Source organism: Salvia hispanica, chromosome 6 (genome assembly GCF_029641045.1).
Source record: "Salvia hispanica isolate PSC_SH4W2 chromosome 6, Shi_PSC_v1, whole genome shotgun sequence".
Taxonomy (NCBI): Eukaryota; Viridiplantae; Streptophyta; class Magnoliopsida; order Lamiales; family Lamiaceae; genus Salvia; species Salvia hispanica.
In genome coordinates, this window is record NC_142697.1 from 42085406 (window position 1) to 42101209 (window position 15804).

At 36.6% G+C, this 15804-nt stretch overlaps 3 protein-coding genes across 5 annotated transcripts; 1 reads left to right on the plus strand and 2 right to left on the minus strand.

Moving 5' to 3' along the window:
- Nucleotides 1-89: 89 nt before the first annotated feature.
- Nucleotides 90-4150, minus strand: LOC125198556 (protein IQ-DOMAIN 31-like). 3 transcript variants are annotated; one of them, XM_048096872.2, is made up of 8 exons: nt 4012-4150; nt 3759-3852; nt 3143-3286; nt 2753-3031; nt 2106-2297; nt 1687-1758; nt 551-1568; nt 90-441 (listed from the first exon to the last, which is right to left on the minus strand). In XM_048096872.2, the coding sequence occupies exons 3-8, from the start codon at nt 3215-3217 to the stop codon at nt 410-412; spliced, it is 1668 nt and encodes a 555-aa protein (XP_047952829.1). In that variant the 5' UTR covers nt 3218-3286; nt 3759-3852; nt 4012-4150; the 3' UTR covers nt 90-409. The 3 variants fall into 3 exon arrangements, with proteins under 3 accessions (XP_047952829.1, XP_047952830.1, XP_088916910.1); XM_048096873.2 differs by having other exon boundaries at nt 3143-3319; XM_089060784.1 differs by lacking the exon at nt 4012-4150 and having other exon boundaries at nt 3143-3319; nt 3759-3973.
- Nucleotides 4151-9026: 4876 nt separating this feature from the next.
- LOC125198574 (Small GTP-binding protein) lies at nt 9027-13361 on the plus strand. The gene is made up of 11 exons (XM_048096893.2): nt 9027-9388; nt 9831-10560; nt 10722-10878; nt 10947-11001; nt 11333-11400; nt 11483-11587; nt 11721-11792; nt 12361-12474; nt 12571-12711; nt 12796-12855; nt 13000-13361. Exons 1-11 carry the CDS (start codon nt 9062-9064, stop codon nt 13163-13165), a joined length of 1995 nt encoding a protein of 664 aa, XP_047952850.1. The 5' UTR covers nt 9027-9061; the 3' UTR covers nt 13166-13361.
- A 101-nt stretch (nt 13362-13462) lies between these two features.
- Nucleotides 13463-15303, minus strand: WRKY72 (WRKY DNA-binding protein 72). Its single transcript, XM_048096950.2, has 3 exons — nt 14928-15303; nt 14718-14831; nt 13463-14349 (listed from the first exon to the last, which is right to left on the minus strand). Exons 1-3 carry the CDS (start codon nt 15285-15287, stop codon nt 13732-13734), a joined length of 1092 nt encoding a protein of 363 aa, XP_047952907.1. The 5' UTR covers nt 15288-15303; the 3' UTR covers nt 13463-13731.
- Between the last annotated feature and the right edge of the window lie 501 nt (nt 15304-15804).

Consider the following 15804-nt stretch of genomic DNA (forward strand, 5'->3'; position numbering starts at 1 on the left):
AAAGAATGGTAGCCCTATTTGTAGTTAACTAAAAAAAGAGATGCTATAAAAACTAATATATGCAAGAATTCTGAAGTAGAGATAGCAGCTTTTAACAAAGCACACACCATAAAACAGTTAGCTTACAGTATTTAGGGAAGTAACAAATTAAACTATGAAGCACGCCAGTAATTTTCGAATAGTCATAACAGACTCTTCATCTACAGCTATACATCCTTCAGTAAAACCCTCAAATACAAAACAAAGACGAGCAAAGACAACATCAAAGCAAACGAACTAGAACTTGTCGTGTTCACATTCATCCATTACATAAGGACTGCACAAGAACCAAATTGAACTCTGCAGCGCAGCTACACTGTCGTGCAATGCTTCTGAGACATCCCATCTGAGGAAACTGCTACACACTCTCTCATCTCCTCCAACCAGGCTGAACCACCTTGTCTGAAATGTGACAGTTCCACATCACAAAAAATTAGCATAAATAATTTTGTTGCATTAAAGAGGTATATAGTATAGTTTGAAGCAATGAAGCAACGAAGGAGTGTCTTACCGTCTCTAGAGGCTGACAATGATTTGTTAACTTTGCTTCCCTTGCCATTAGCATGCACAGGCTTCTGTATCCTGGGTGACAATGAGGTCAGTTTTCCATTAGTAGGGGCTGGTAGAGAATGGCGACGGGCACTGCCATAATCAATAGCTTCCTCAGCCAATTTAGCAGCAGCGGCTCCTTGAGCTCTAAGCTTGGCCTTAGCAGATTCAGTGGCAGCCATATAACTTGGCAAGTTAGGGGAGTTCTGTGAGATATTTTCCGGATAATCTGGCTTATTAGCTGGAAGGGACTTCCTCTTCCTAATCTTGTGATTCTCCTTGTGATTCTGTTCATCCTTGCAGTTTATTTCATCATCCAAAGATGGTGCATTCTCTATCTTCACACCATTCTCCAAGGAAGGAATCCCAGCAACTGGATAGTTATCGTGTTGCACATCAACAGGCTCATCCTTTGTTATTTTTTCAGGGGCCTCAACCAAATCTGTTGAACCTGTTTGAACTGCAACAACATCTGAATCCCCTGGGGTTTCAGGAGAAATCACCATCTCCTGCTCAACAACAGCGGGAAGTGCAGGGCTCGCTACTATTTCCACGCTCTGAAGGGGCTGTGGTTTCTCAGTTTCTGGATCAGGTTTCTCAGAAGCTGCCAATGCAGATGCTGAAACCTTTCTCAAGTTGCGCTTAACCCTCTCGAGTTCACTTGGGCTTTGCTCCTGTGCAACCTCTGTTTGACTTGTGACTTTCCTCGAGATGCGTTTGGGCTTATCCATTTCAGAAGAGGCTACACCACCATTTTCCCCGTGTGCCGTAGCTGACACCTTTCGGATAGTCCTTTTTGATTTCACATGTTCAGACTCTGGCTTCCTCTGAGGCTTTGATTTCATAGTCTTCTTGGTGCGCACTGGTGGTTCCCAAAAGCGGGATAATGACCAGCGCTCAAGCCAGTTCTGAGCTGAATTGGGTTCAGCAGGATCATATTGAAGACTCAGAGGCATAGCATTCGGTAATGTCGCAAGAAGCTGAACAAGCAATAAAGTACATCTATAAGCATTTAAATGATTTCCAAGGAATAAGAAGTTAACAGTTTCTGGTTTAACCAGGTATCATGTAAAAAGTAGTAGAAGATATTGGCAAAACCTTCTGGATAAATGGATGACTTGCTAGCATTTCCGAACCAAGGAATGAACCCGAATGTGCCCCAGCAGCCACCTATCGATCAACATTAAAATGATCAGATGCAACTGTTTGAAAGCATTAAAGATGATATCTGTTTTACAACAATGTGCTCGAGTACCAATTATAATGACAAGAATCATAGACCACAGCAATACCATTCGAGCAAAGATAGCAGAGTAACTAAGACCCGGTAAATGTACCTAAAGCTAAATCATGATAACTAAGTCAACCTTAACAATCAATGAACTTAAACAGATCGTTAAAGAAAGGAACAGCAGCAAGTATATAATGTTGATGTTTTCAACTGCAGGCGAACTTAGCAGGTAAAGAAAGAAGAAGTGAGACTAGTAGATCAATTAGTTTGCACAAATCGGGGATACCTGAAGCTCTACTTTCCCCACTTCAGGTATATCATCTGAGAGCCTAATGCTTCTTCCACGAGCCAGTGCCTGGAATTTAACGATTGCCCGCATGGAACGCAAAGTAGCAACAGCCTGCCTCCTAACCAGATGTCCGCGAATAAGAGCTTGTAGCCTTATGATACCCTTGAGAGCCCGAAAAGCGCGCCGAGCCTGCCATTGAAACATAATCACATCATGTTAAGTATCTTATGTAATAACTAGCTGAGAAATTTGAACAGCTTCTCAACAAAATTAAGGTGTGTAGATATAAAATCAACATAGAATTCTAATGCTAGAGAGATTCGGTCAGAATTCATCTATTGAAACTGCATCATCAAACATTAGCCAAAAGTTGAAGATGGTATTAACAACCACGATACAGCAAGTTGTGAATAGCAAAACAAAGTAGCATGCTTGACAAGATTAGCTTACGATAAAATAAGATGAAAGCTACTAAACTACATTACTTTTCTGCAACATTAAAAACCAACATATTCTCAGCAGTGATGGAAGATCAAATTCTAATCTACGAGATGAGGAAGTCAACAGAAATAAGCTTACAATAAGAACAAGTTACACCTGTTAACCAGGAAGCAATTTATACAGTTGATGATAGAGAATTTTACCAAGTATCCCCTAAAGACTGCTTGAGTTTTTGTAGCAGCTTGTTCTTGCCTCTTCACCTCCTCGTCACTGACTGGAGCCAACTCATCGTTCTTTGGTGAATCAATACCTTGATCCACATAAGCCACACCAACAGCATCACATTGAGATGCAGATGTTCCTTTCTCGAGTTCCAATTTCTCAACACCTCTCTCAGTCAATTGATCCGGTATAAAAGAGGAATCTCTAGCCGGATCCTCGACTGGTGACTTCAGCGCACCCTTTTTATCGGGTGTCCCATTCTTCACGCAAAATAGAAACCATAATTATTATAAATTGATCCTCACATCACACTAACGAAAAACAGAAAGATAAACCAGAGATCTTAACCGCTGAACCAACAAATTTCTTACTTTGGAATAGTTGGATTTCGAATGCTTCTTCCCAAAGAGCACCGTCTTGATCCACTTTCCGGCAGACTTCCCCATTGCAGCTCACTGCTAGATACAGTGTGAACTCAACTTAAACTCCTCTACTTCTCCCAAAAAGAAATGTACCTGATCATATAGAGATGAACACAGACACACAATCTGAGAACATCGATTTTGCAAACGAAACGCAAATGAGTAAGAAACGCAAATCAATACTCCAATTTCAAAACAACACAAGCCAACACATGCAGAGATGAAAAGCCCCAAAAACACATTAATAGCTGCAAAATTCGCAGGCAAGAGGGAAAAAAAATTAAATTTACTGGTCCCAACCACCGAACAAAATGCATATTCAAAATTCAAACAGAACTGGCACTGGCTCTCCTATTAAATGTCTAACACATTGAAAGCAAGAAGAAAATAAATAACAAATCTTCAAAATGCAAAAGCCCCAAATACAGAGAGAGAAGCCACAAACCCTCTGAAGCAAGGAGCTAGTAAGCAAAGTAAATCTCAGAAATTCGGCAAGATCTACACTAAAAACACACACAGAATAGCTGCGCCGACAAGAAATTGAAAAAGGGAGCACGAAAATTACATGAACTAAAATGGGGTTCCGCGCAATGTGGCTCAGATCTAGGGTTCCTCGTATCTGAACTCGAGAGAATTCTCTTCAACTAGGGATTCCTGACCTACGCATTTCGTGAAAAAAAGCACAAATATTAAAGAAACAGAGACCTAATTCAAGAATATAAAGAAGAAAGTATAAAAAAAAAGTTGGAAAAATAGTAGCGAGGAGTTTGATTGAGATGGAAGTAAAAAACATGGAGATAAATGCAGCAGCCCCATACCTATTGAGTTGGTTCAATGGCAGTGAAAATGGACCCCTCCTTCACCCCCTCACTCTACTAACTCCACCTTCTCTCTTACTGTCTCTCTCTCTCTCTCGTATCTGTCTCTCTCTGTCGTATATATTATTGCAAGTAGTGTGGTAGTAATAAAAATTTTAGTAATTAGGCATATAATGTTGGTGCAGTTATATGGAGTATTTATATTTTATTTTTTTCATTTTGAAATAGGGATGAAATTGTTAATATTTATGTTAGACTCAAGAATTACTATATTTTTATTAATAGTACTTACTAGTTACTATATGTACAATCATCATACGATTTTATATAATTGTATACCAACACTATTAATTTTCTTATTTTTAACTCGGAAAGCTCCTATTTTAACTAACTCAATCTCCTCAAAAAAATAGCACTTTCAATTGATTTAGTTAAAACTATAAAGTAATGGGAATAAAATAGCGTCGTATAGTTTGTGTGTGTGTCGGGAATAGGGCTGGGAAAAAATACCGAAAAAATGATATATCGCTCGTATCGTATTGAAAAATATCGAAAAACTATCGAATTTTCGATATATCGTATTTTTCGATACGATACGGTATCGTATCGTAAGTTTTCGATACGATAACGATATGAATTTCCTTATATCGCGATATATCGTTTTATATCAATATATATTGAAACATATTGAAATTCAATGTATATTGAAGTTTAAAATTATAAATATATATAAATCCATTTAATTCATTCATATATTTTTAGAAAATATATATATGAAACCCTAATAAGAACAATATTTATTTTATTGTATTGAAGTTTTATTAATTTTTGTGTTATTTTTCAGTTTTTGAAATTATATTTTTCGATATACAGGTATTCGATACGATAACGATATTTCGATATATCGTATCGATCTTACGATATATCGAAATATCGATACGATAACGATATTGATATTATTCATATCGAAAGTTCGATATATCGAAACTTTCGATACGATAACGATATGAAATTCTTTCATATCGATATTTTCGATACGAAACACGATACAACGTTTTCGATACGATATATCGTATCGACCCACACCCCTAGTCGGGAAGCAAAGGGTAATTAGACAAGACGATTAGCAGAGGAAAATGGTTAACCATATGTTTAATTAGTGTCGGAGGTTTTATTAACTAATGCTAATAACATTGTAGGCCATATCATGTCCTCAACTTCTTAAGTCATAACTAAGCTAACTAAATTTGTTGAGTTTGCCCCATTTATTTAATTATTCCATAAATACAAATTGTACTTTTTCATCGGATTTAAATCGTTTTTATCGGTATTAATATACATCGTCTCATATACAATTACTTGTGTTGTAAGAAATCACTAAATTTGGTCCCAACAATTTTTTACCCGTTTTCCCTATTGAGATTTTTTCTTTTTTAATGAATTTTTTTACTAATGGTTCTTTATTTATTTTCGTATTGTTTTTCATGTGAGATTAAGTGGATATCTATTAAACTAATGATTATGATTCATGCGCATCTCTTTTTAATCAATATGCAAAAACAAATGTTACCACCTTTGACTCGATCATGATTTTTAATTATGGGATGGATGGCTCTTTGCACAAATATGTTTCATCAATTGTTGGTTGAACCAAACTACCAAGTAATAATTATTTCAGACCCCCACCTTATCACAAATCGTAAATTGGTCAATTTGCTTGAGATTATTGTTTTTTCTAAAAAATTATTCATTCCAATAACTTTTAGATTTTCGTAGTAGGATAAAAAATAGTCATAAACACTAGAAAACCAAAATAATTGAAATTTTTGGCTCGGTTCAGTTAATGCGATAATGCCTGATACGAAAAAATAGTGGCACGCTTTGGTTTTTTCGGTTTTCCACACAATTTTAAAACTGAAGCAAAAAATTGAACTCAAAATTTGTAGCATTAACTTTAGACCAAATTGGACAGAATTTTATAATAACCAAGGTAAAACAGGATATGTTTTACTATTTTGTTAATGATATTTGATTAATATTTGGGGATAGAATATTTTGATGATGGCCTACTTCTTTTGGAGTGCATGCTCATCACTGTACTAACTAATTTTGAGCAGCTCCTTCGTCCGCTTCATACGCTATCTTTGATTAATTGTTAATCACATCAATTAACATACACTAATAACGTGTGTTCAAAACTTTCTGGTTGTGAAAATTGTTAGATCTATCCACTAAATTTACAGTTTTTGTATGAAAATACTAAGTGTATTCGAAGTTTTACGTCTCCTAAATTTTTCTGCCATAATCACGTCAACGAACCCAGTAACCAAGTTGTCCAAACTCTAAATCAAATTAAAGGAACAATTAACTAGACCATAAGATCTATCATGAGATGGATGCATGAACTTAGATATTACTGCATACTACTACTACCTAAGGTTTGGATACTATATGATTAAACATGTATATACACACATTGTATATATGTGTGTGTATAAATAGTGTATAATAGTATAAAGTATGTATTGGGATTTCATATTGAAGGAATTAAGGTATCATGTAGAAACATATACAAATAATAGAGAATCAACGAATATGCAAATTTTTATATATAAATACATGGGGCAAAAAAAATCAAAAAGGTGAATATAGGATTTAGTGAATAAGAAGTCAAGAACAACTCAACATCATGTAACAAAAAAAACAACTCAACATCATGAAAAAACTATACTATATGTCTAGTTATTTATAAAGGAGGCCCAAGCTTAGCGTTGGAAGTGTGTGCATCAAACTTTCAACCCCACCGACACAAGCATCTCATGAGTCACGACAACACACTTTTACATAAATTATTCATTTTCCCCATAATTTTTTTGGATAAATATCCCATGTAGAACTAGTTAACTGATATTTTCGATTATCAGTCAACTAGTATCCGAAATTACTAGTTATTGAAATTGGTATCGACTTTGGGTTGCATCTGAGATTGGTTATCGATACTAACTAATAATTGATCAGTGTTTTCTTGTCACAAATTCCTTAGATCACCATCTCATATAGAGCTGGTTAATCGGTAGTTCGATTATCAATTATCAATATCTAGAGTTAATTATTAGTTTTGGATTGGGTGCGAGATCGATTACCGATAATCACCAGCAACGGATCGATACCGACGTAACAAAATTAACCGATTTTTTTAGTTACTACAAGTAATTTAAAACATATAGGCCCCTTTTCTCTAGTTGTAACCACTTCCCATTAGTAATGGGTCATTACCGTGGCCCGCCTACTAACTACAACAAGACAATTGCATTTCAAGCAATAAACCGGCCGGTTCCCGACATATTTTTCTTCCGATTCTGAATCCTGGCTCATACCTGTTTGATTATTTAGTTAAGTCGACTTATCAGTTATAATCAGACTACTTTACGCAATCTTAATAATATACAATAGTTAATTGCCTTATATTTTCTTATAGGAGTACCTTATATTGTTAAGATTCAAATGCCTTATTCTTAAACTTAGATCCCAAATCAAAATATGAGATCCAAAATCCAATGATTAAAGACAGCGGCGCAATGAGCATTCTATGGAATCGACTTTAATGTTCATTGGTGCTATATTAATGCATATTATTTCACATTAAACCGCATGTGCGAACCTAATCAATATACAGTAAGGAATTAGGCATTTTAGGTTATATATAAATGAAATTGAAATAAAGTTTAATGCACACTCTTTCTGTCATAAGCCAAAAAAAGGGTAATAAATTTATTGGATTAAATAAAGGGAAGTAGTGATAAATTTTGATGGTTAAGATTCTATTTGTGCATGAAATGGACAGGCTAGCACTAATAAACTCTATTGATTACTGATTTGAAACAAAGCAGAGGTGAAGATAAGAAGGAGTTGTTGGAGCTAACTCAATAATTATTGATATTAAAAATCTTAAGCTAATGATTAGAGGAACAACCTTTTCAAGCTTTTGTCCACCCAAGTATGTGGTTTAGTTTGTCTAAGCTTCTACAAGGATATTTGGTTGAATTTATATATGCAAGTGCAACGGTCCTCTCTCTCTCTTGATGTTTGTTCTATATTTGTGATTCATTGTATCTTTAATTCTTAATGATAAAAAAAGACCCATTAGTTAATATGGACATCACTAAACTGAAGATGGGTTATAGTACCAACTAATAATTCTTACACGAAACAAGTATCTATAAATTTAAACAAGTGGAGTGTTATCCTAAAGTCTCAACTACCCAACCCACAAAAGAAAAAAAAAAGTTTACTCAAATTTAATGGCCAATTAATCGAGAGAAACTTTTTTTACACAACAACGTCTAATAATGGAGAATTTGAGATATATAGGATTAGTTATTTCGATAAGTGAAAAAGGTACTATTATTGTTACTAGATAAAAATAACTACATCTAAAGCTACAAATAAGCTAGCACTTTATTAATACCAAATTCTCATTTCCATATAGGTCCATATACCTCACTGCATTTGAAAATCCTGATTTATGATTCATTAAAGGCCGACTACATTGAGGTCACGGGTTCATACCTCTCCGTTCGCCGGGAGACTTTTGGCATTGATCCAGATACTTGGTCAATAAAGAATTAGTTAGATTTTGCTAAAAGCGAGTTCGAGTTAGGAATACCTGTAGTTAAACTAAAAAAGGTTGACTATAATTCGGGTGATCAATCATCCGATTCATATTTTAAGCAATTGAACTACATTATTGTTTTCTTTGTTAAAATATAATGTTAATCATATGAACATTACATTAAATCGGATACAACTACACATTTCCACCACCAATTTCATGTTACTGAAAGATGAGCTTATAAAATCCTCAAACTAAAATAGAATTTCTAAAAACTTTAATCAATATCTATGCTGGTGAAGCTCCAAATGCAAACCACGATTTCCGCCAATTATAAAGCGATTTTGGCTTAACAACAACGACTTATCACCCAAATTGAGTAAGAAATATAAACCCTAATTTTAAACCCTCACCCCCTGGCCTAATTTCCCCCAAAAAATGGCTTCTCTGTACAGAGCTTCAAAATCTCTAAAATCGCATAGGGTTCCGTTCAATCTACTCCATATTAACACGAAGCCCCTTAGATTCGACACAGCTGCATATTTGAATCCAATATTCGGCTGGACGCAATGTCAATTTTTCGCGTCGCAATTTAGGGAAGATCCGAGCATAGACTTAAATCAGTTCCCATCCGACAGAATTCGCAACTTCTCGATAATTGCCCATGTTGACCATGGAAAATCGACGCTCGCCGACAGGCTTCTGGAGCTCACGGCAACTATTAGGAAGGGTCATGGGCAGCCTCAGTATTTAGATAAATTACAGGTTTTTATTTGATTGAATAGATTAAGTGCCTTATTTTGATCTCCTGAATTGCATTGCCCTACGTTGTGGATTTTCGGTCCATCAGTTGGAATAAAGCGTATTATGTGTGTGATTGGAGAGGCGGTTTTGCTGAAGCAATGATGGAAATGATTTGGGAATGTTGGTTTTCATACTGTAGATGATTATTGTTCTTTGTAAAGATTAGGAATTTAGATGGGAATGGTTTTCCTTTTATATTCAATGGGTTGAATTTTGAGGACTGTTTTCGAGGCACTTTACTATGTTTATAGGTTTACCTTAAACTCACTACAGATGTGATAAAATGTTTTAACCTTCTAGTTAGTTGAGGAGCATGCAATGGATTTCCATGTTGATGATTTTGGGAAAAGATTATGTTTTGTTTTTCCACAACTTATTTCATTATACAATTTGTTCGTCCTAGGTAGAGAGAGAACGTGGAATAACCGTTAAGGCCCAGACAGCGACTATGTTTCATAGGCACAATTACCTTGGAACAGATGCAAATTTTTTGCTAAACCTGATCGATACACCTGGACACGTGGATTTTAGCTATGAAGTGTCAAGATCTTTGGCAGCATGCCAGGGCGTCCTCCTTGTTGTTGATGCAGCTCAAGGTGTCCAGGCACAAACAGTTGCAAATTTTTATCTTGCATTTGAAGCAAACCTCACTGTAATTCCTGTTATTAATAAAATCGATCAGCCAACAGCTGACCCAGATCGAATTAAAGAGCAGCTGAAGTCTATTTTTGATCTTGATCCGAGTCAAGCTCTATTAACATCAGCAAAGACAGGTCAAGGTCTCGCGCAAGTCCTTCCTGCTGTGATAGAGCGAATACCTCCTCCTCCTGGAAAGAGCACTTCACCTCTACGCATGCTTTTACTGGACTCTTACTATGATGAATATAGAGGAGTTATTTGCCATGTTGCTGTTGTTGATGGGACTTTGAGGAAGGGTGATAAGATTTCCTCTGCTGCAACAGGCCAATCTTATGAAGTTTCTGACGTTGGGATCATGCACCCTGAACTCACTCAGACAGGAATCCTTTTAACAGGGCAAGTGGGATATGTTGTTAGTGGTATGCGGTCAACTCAAGAGGCACGAGTTGGAGATACTCTTTATCAGACTAAATGCACTGTAGAGCCACTTCCAGGTAGCTTTTCCACGCCAATGTTAAATAAATTATGATTATATGCTGCTGGTGAATTAGTTTTGATTTAGCTACATCGGATGCCTTGCTTCTATGATTATAATATTATCTACCATCATCAAGTGTATTTGTCTTATGTTTTCTTTGCTTCCTGACATTGAAAGGTTTCAAGCCGGTAAAACATATGGTATTTTCGGGTCTATATCCAGCAGATGGATCAGATTTTGAAGCACTTAGTCATGCCATTGAAAGACTGACTTGCAACGATGCCAGTGTATCTGTTACAAAAGAGAGTAGTTCAGCACTTGGCTTGGGCTTCAGGTGAGGATAAGCTGCAGTTATTGCTAAAAGACAATATTTTTCCATTTGATGATTCTAGTCTCCAACAGATGTGGTTTCTTGGGCTTACTTCACATGGATGTCTTTCATCAACGGCTTGAGCAGGTATATTCTGTTTCCCTCTGCAATTGCATCTGCATGCTTCAGAAGTAAACTAATGAGATTTCAATTTTTATGTTTTATGCCTTCTGATTGATGTTCAATTCAAGCTAAGAAATAAAACCTTTACTATCTAACACATTGCATGTGCTTTCACTTATGATACTTTATTCTGCTACAACCAAAGCAATGTCTTCATTTCCTGATTTATAAAAGTGCCTGCTTAATTGTTATGCACAAAGGATACAATAGTTATCGTGCAGTAACTAAGTATAGTAAATGGTTTCTAGATCATGATCATCTGTTTATTTATATTTAACTAAGTTCTATTGAATAGGAACATGGAGCTCATGTGATTTCAACTGTTCCCACTGTGCCATATATATTTGAGTATTCTGATGGAAGGTGTGCGACTCATTTTCACTAACATAGTTTATAATTTCTTTAATCTTGAATAACGACTGATGGTTCTACCTGTTTCTAATAGCAAATTACAAGTCCAGAATCCTGCTATGTTGCCCTCAAATCCTAAAATGCGGGTAACAACGTGTTGGGAACCCACTGTAATAGCAACTATTATAATTCCTAGTGAGTAAGCTCTCAAGCTCTATAAGTTCCTATGGATCTATCTTTCTATGTCTAAGATTCCATATTGACCTCAAGCTTGACCAGTTTATGAAATGGAAAACATTTAACATGTGCTACTCTCAATGTTTTACTTTAAGGTATGTGGGAGCCATTATCACCCTTTGTTCTGAAAGGCGAGGTGAGCAGTTGGAGTACTCCTTCATTGACAGGTGACTACTACCAACAAATGCCTACTAGTTTAACAATGTAGTTCTTCTTTGAGTCCTAACCAGACAAATTCATTAATGATATTTTGTTACTGTTTGGCGAATTCTGATGTTCTTAAGAGTTGCTTGGAGTTACCTCCATTATTCTTGGTGATTCCTATGGTAGAATGGAATTACCCTCTATAGGCTGTCTTTCAGAAAATAGTATAGAGGCATCAGAAAGTATTTTGGTAAATATTTATTATGCCAATCTGAATGAGGCTGAGTTCTTTGGGACTTAATGTCCTGACTCAGTGGGGCATTTCCTAATGTTGGGATAGATTCTTGCTAAAAATGTTGCATTTTTATATGAATTATATGCATCATGACAGTTCAACTCTGAGGTGGATCAGCATTGTTTGATTAATATAGCATGTTCCATCAGCTATAATAATATCCAATGATAATAATCCATCAGCTGGTCATGTAGTAAATCCAATAATAATATCAGTTGTACTCCCACCCCAATTTGTTAATCTCAATGTTATCTATTGCTCTTCTGGTTATTTATGGTTGCCTCCACCACGTGCAGTCAAAGAGCACTGATGAAGTATCGGTTACCGTTAAGGGAAATTGTCGTTGACTTTTACAATGAATTGAAGAGTTTAACTTCTGGATATGCGTCTTTTGATTATGAGGAAGCAGAGTAAGATTGTCATCATCCCGTTCTCCACGCACATATATTTTCATGGTGTTGAATATCAGCAACTGATGTGGTGTATTGTAAATGTGTTCTTAATAGTTATCAGGCTGCAGATTTAGTGAAACTTGATATACTATTAAATGGACAACCAGTTGATGCTATGGCAACTATAGTCCATAGATCGAAGGCACAGCGTGTAGGTCGTGAACTTGTGGAGAAGCTGAAGAAGTTCATCGACAGGTACATTGATTTAGTTTCAAGTTCCACAATTTATGTTTCATTCTCGTCTGCAGACTATATTGATACTATAACTACATTGAGCAGGCAAATGTTTGAGATAACCATACAAGCTGCTATCGGACAAAAGATTATTGCACGGGAGACGTAAGTATCTTCTGCAACCCGACATGATCACAAATCTCTTACATTATCTGGCGTTTGTTACAGCATTGTTACATTAAACTATGGTGCAAGCGCATCTTTGGGATATCCTGACGTCCAATTCCACATTATGGTTACAACTTTCAGGGTCTCGGCCATGAGGAAGAATGTTCTTGCTAAATGCTACGGAGGCGATGCCACCCGGAAGAAGAAACTTTTGGAAAAGCAAAAGGAAGGAAAGAAGCGAATGAAACGTGTCGGCTCTGTTGATATACCCCAGGAGGCTTTTCATGAGCTATTAAAGGGTTCATGAAATGCTATAATTACAACTGACCTATTTTTTACTTTATGAGAAGATGTTTATAGGCAGATAATGCATGATCAAGACGGAAAAAATAGAGTCTTTACTGCTGTGAAGCAAATGGTAGTACAATACTCATATTCCTTAAGAGGAGGTCTTTTTGTTGGAAATTTTTGGGATTAAATAAATCTGTACTTCATTTCTATAATCTAGTAATTAGACCATGTTTGGTTGGTCTAATATACATAATGTCAATTTGTAGTGACATAAGATTCTAATAATTCAAGATTTTTTTGATGTCAGTAAACCTTATTAAGTGACAACTATGCTGATAATCCACTCCAAATATTTTCCAGTCCGAAATAATAATATTTGGTGTAAATTATCAGCAGATTTACTTTATTTCATCGGAACAAAAGTGGAGAATTGTTTTGTACATCATATAACAAAAAATGATCAAAAACCCCCATGCATCATGCTCACTGATCTTGAACAAAGCTAAAATCATCCCAAATATTGACATTAACCCTAGCACTTCGATTTATTCATTCATTTTCCACATCAAACACCAACCCTTTTCAAGAAAGAGTACTCGAATCAGCAGCCGCCAAATTCTCGCCCTTTATCTCGCCGCCCATCTTCCCAACACCGCCGTTGGCCACCATGGTCGAGATCACGCCTGCGATGGTAGACCGGAAACTTGGATCAGACGAGATCACCTTCGTCAGCGTCTCCGTTAGAGCCTGCTGAGAGGGGACCTGGTTAGGGTTTCCAAAGTAGGGCGGCTCAAACATTTTTTGTTGCAGCAAAGGATGGTAGCCACCGCCCCAAGAGGCGGGAAGGGTGTTGGAATCGACGGTCGAGAAGCTTAGGTTTGTGGTGGGGAATCTAGGGTTGGCCGGAGAGGCGGAGGGATATAGGTTGAAAGGAGTGTTTGAGGTTGATGGATTGGTGATGAGGTCTAGGGTTATGGTGGGAGAGGTGTTTGATGAGGAGTTGGAGATGAGGTAGGGCTGAGGCTGTCCGTACAGATTGAAAGATGCTGACGGCTGAGAGGCGGAGGAGCCTGAGAGGAGCATGGAGGCGGCCGCAGAGGTGGTGGATGCCATCGCGGTGGCGGAGAGGGGGAGGGGGTGGTTGTGGGTGCCTTCGTAGGTTGTGATCAAGATTGATGTGTCTTCTATAAATCTTTGCACCTGAAAATTATAAATAATGGAGGGAGATTAAAGATCATCAATTTCATCTCAGCTACTAAAATTTGTTACATTCAATATAATTAATCATTAAAATGGAAATTTCATTAAATAAAATTGCTAATCCAATCAAAGTAATCATTAGAATTCAACAAATAATGTGATTGTTTGATTTCTCTAGCTAGGTCCTACAAAATCAAAAGGAGAAAGAATTGGTGATTCAAAATTCAATTACAATTTGTTGGATCTTAACATACCAAACTATCGATGTTATTTTCATTTTGGCTTGAATCTGTTGTTATTTGTTACCGATCGTCGGTTTGAGCCTTTTACTTTATCGAAAAATATGCCAAACAAGTTTTCGCGAGTACCTGTTTTCTAACGGGACACGTTGGAGAGATGGTGCAACGATAATAAGCCCGCGGACACGGATTCCCCTTGGCTATTTTCTGCCCATATTTTCTCCATTGACACCCATCATTCATCTACAACAATCCCAGCATACTCATATCAAAAAATAAAAACACTAAAATCAATAATATATAAATAAAAAAAAAAGATTATGTGACTGAAATACATACCGTTGGCGTATCGCATCTTGCTCTTACACAAACCCTTGTTCTCTTCCCACTCGTATGAGAAATCTCACCATCCCCATTTCTCGCCGCCACCGCCACCGCCTCCCCCTCCGATCCCATCTTAACGACATCGTTTCGCTCCGTGGAATGATCACTTGTCCCAAGTCGAAGAGACACCAGCTCTTGATCTCCTTCATCTCCAATTTTTGGATCCAAATCAGTCCCATTTTTCTTAAAATTTTGCTGAAAATCACTCACTTTCCTTTGCAGATCCTTGTAATCCACCTCGATCTTCTGCAGTAGGGTTTTCAACCTCATATTTTCTTCTCTCATCCCAACAACTTTACACCTCAAATCCTCCATTAGTGAGAGCAAATCTCAGTTTCTAAACAACCTAATAAGAAATTGTAATGTAACAATGACTTATATAACAAGTCTTTATCACAAAATACTATTTAATTTGATGATTAAATCTGAGTCCACATCTGCAGCCAGAGACTTCGAAATGTCAACTGCCCGCGTAGCTCATGCATGTTTTTAAATGGTTTTTTTAATGAGAGTTGAAATTTAAGGATCATTTTGTTGCAAGTTAAGGTTAAATTATGGAGGAATATTGGACTTGGAAAATAAATTAAGGGTAGAGACAGATGGGGTTTGTGGACTTTGAAGACAACGGATAATACGGTGGTCTTAGTCGTTTTATATTTTAATCATTAATTTTGTGTATTATTTGTGGTTTTGAAATTCTAGTTTAGTGCAATATGTCTTTGAAGGATTCACATGATCGTCGGCTACAGAGGTAAACGTTTCTTTCGTTTTTAGTCAGCACTTTTCTTGGGAGTTGGGCTGAAAATGTGGCTAAGTTTATAGTATATAGATG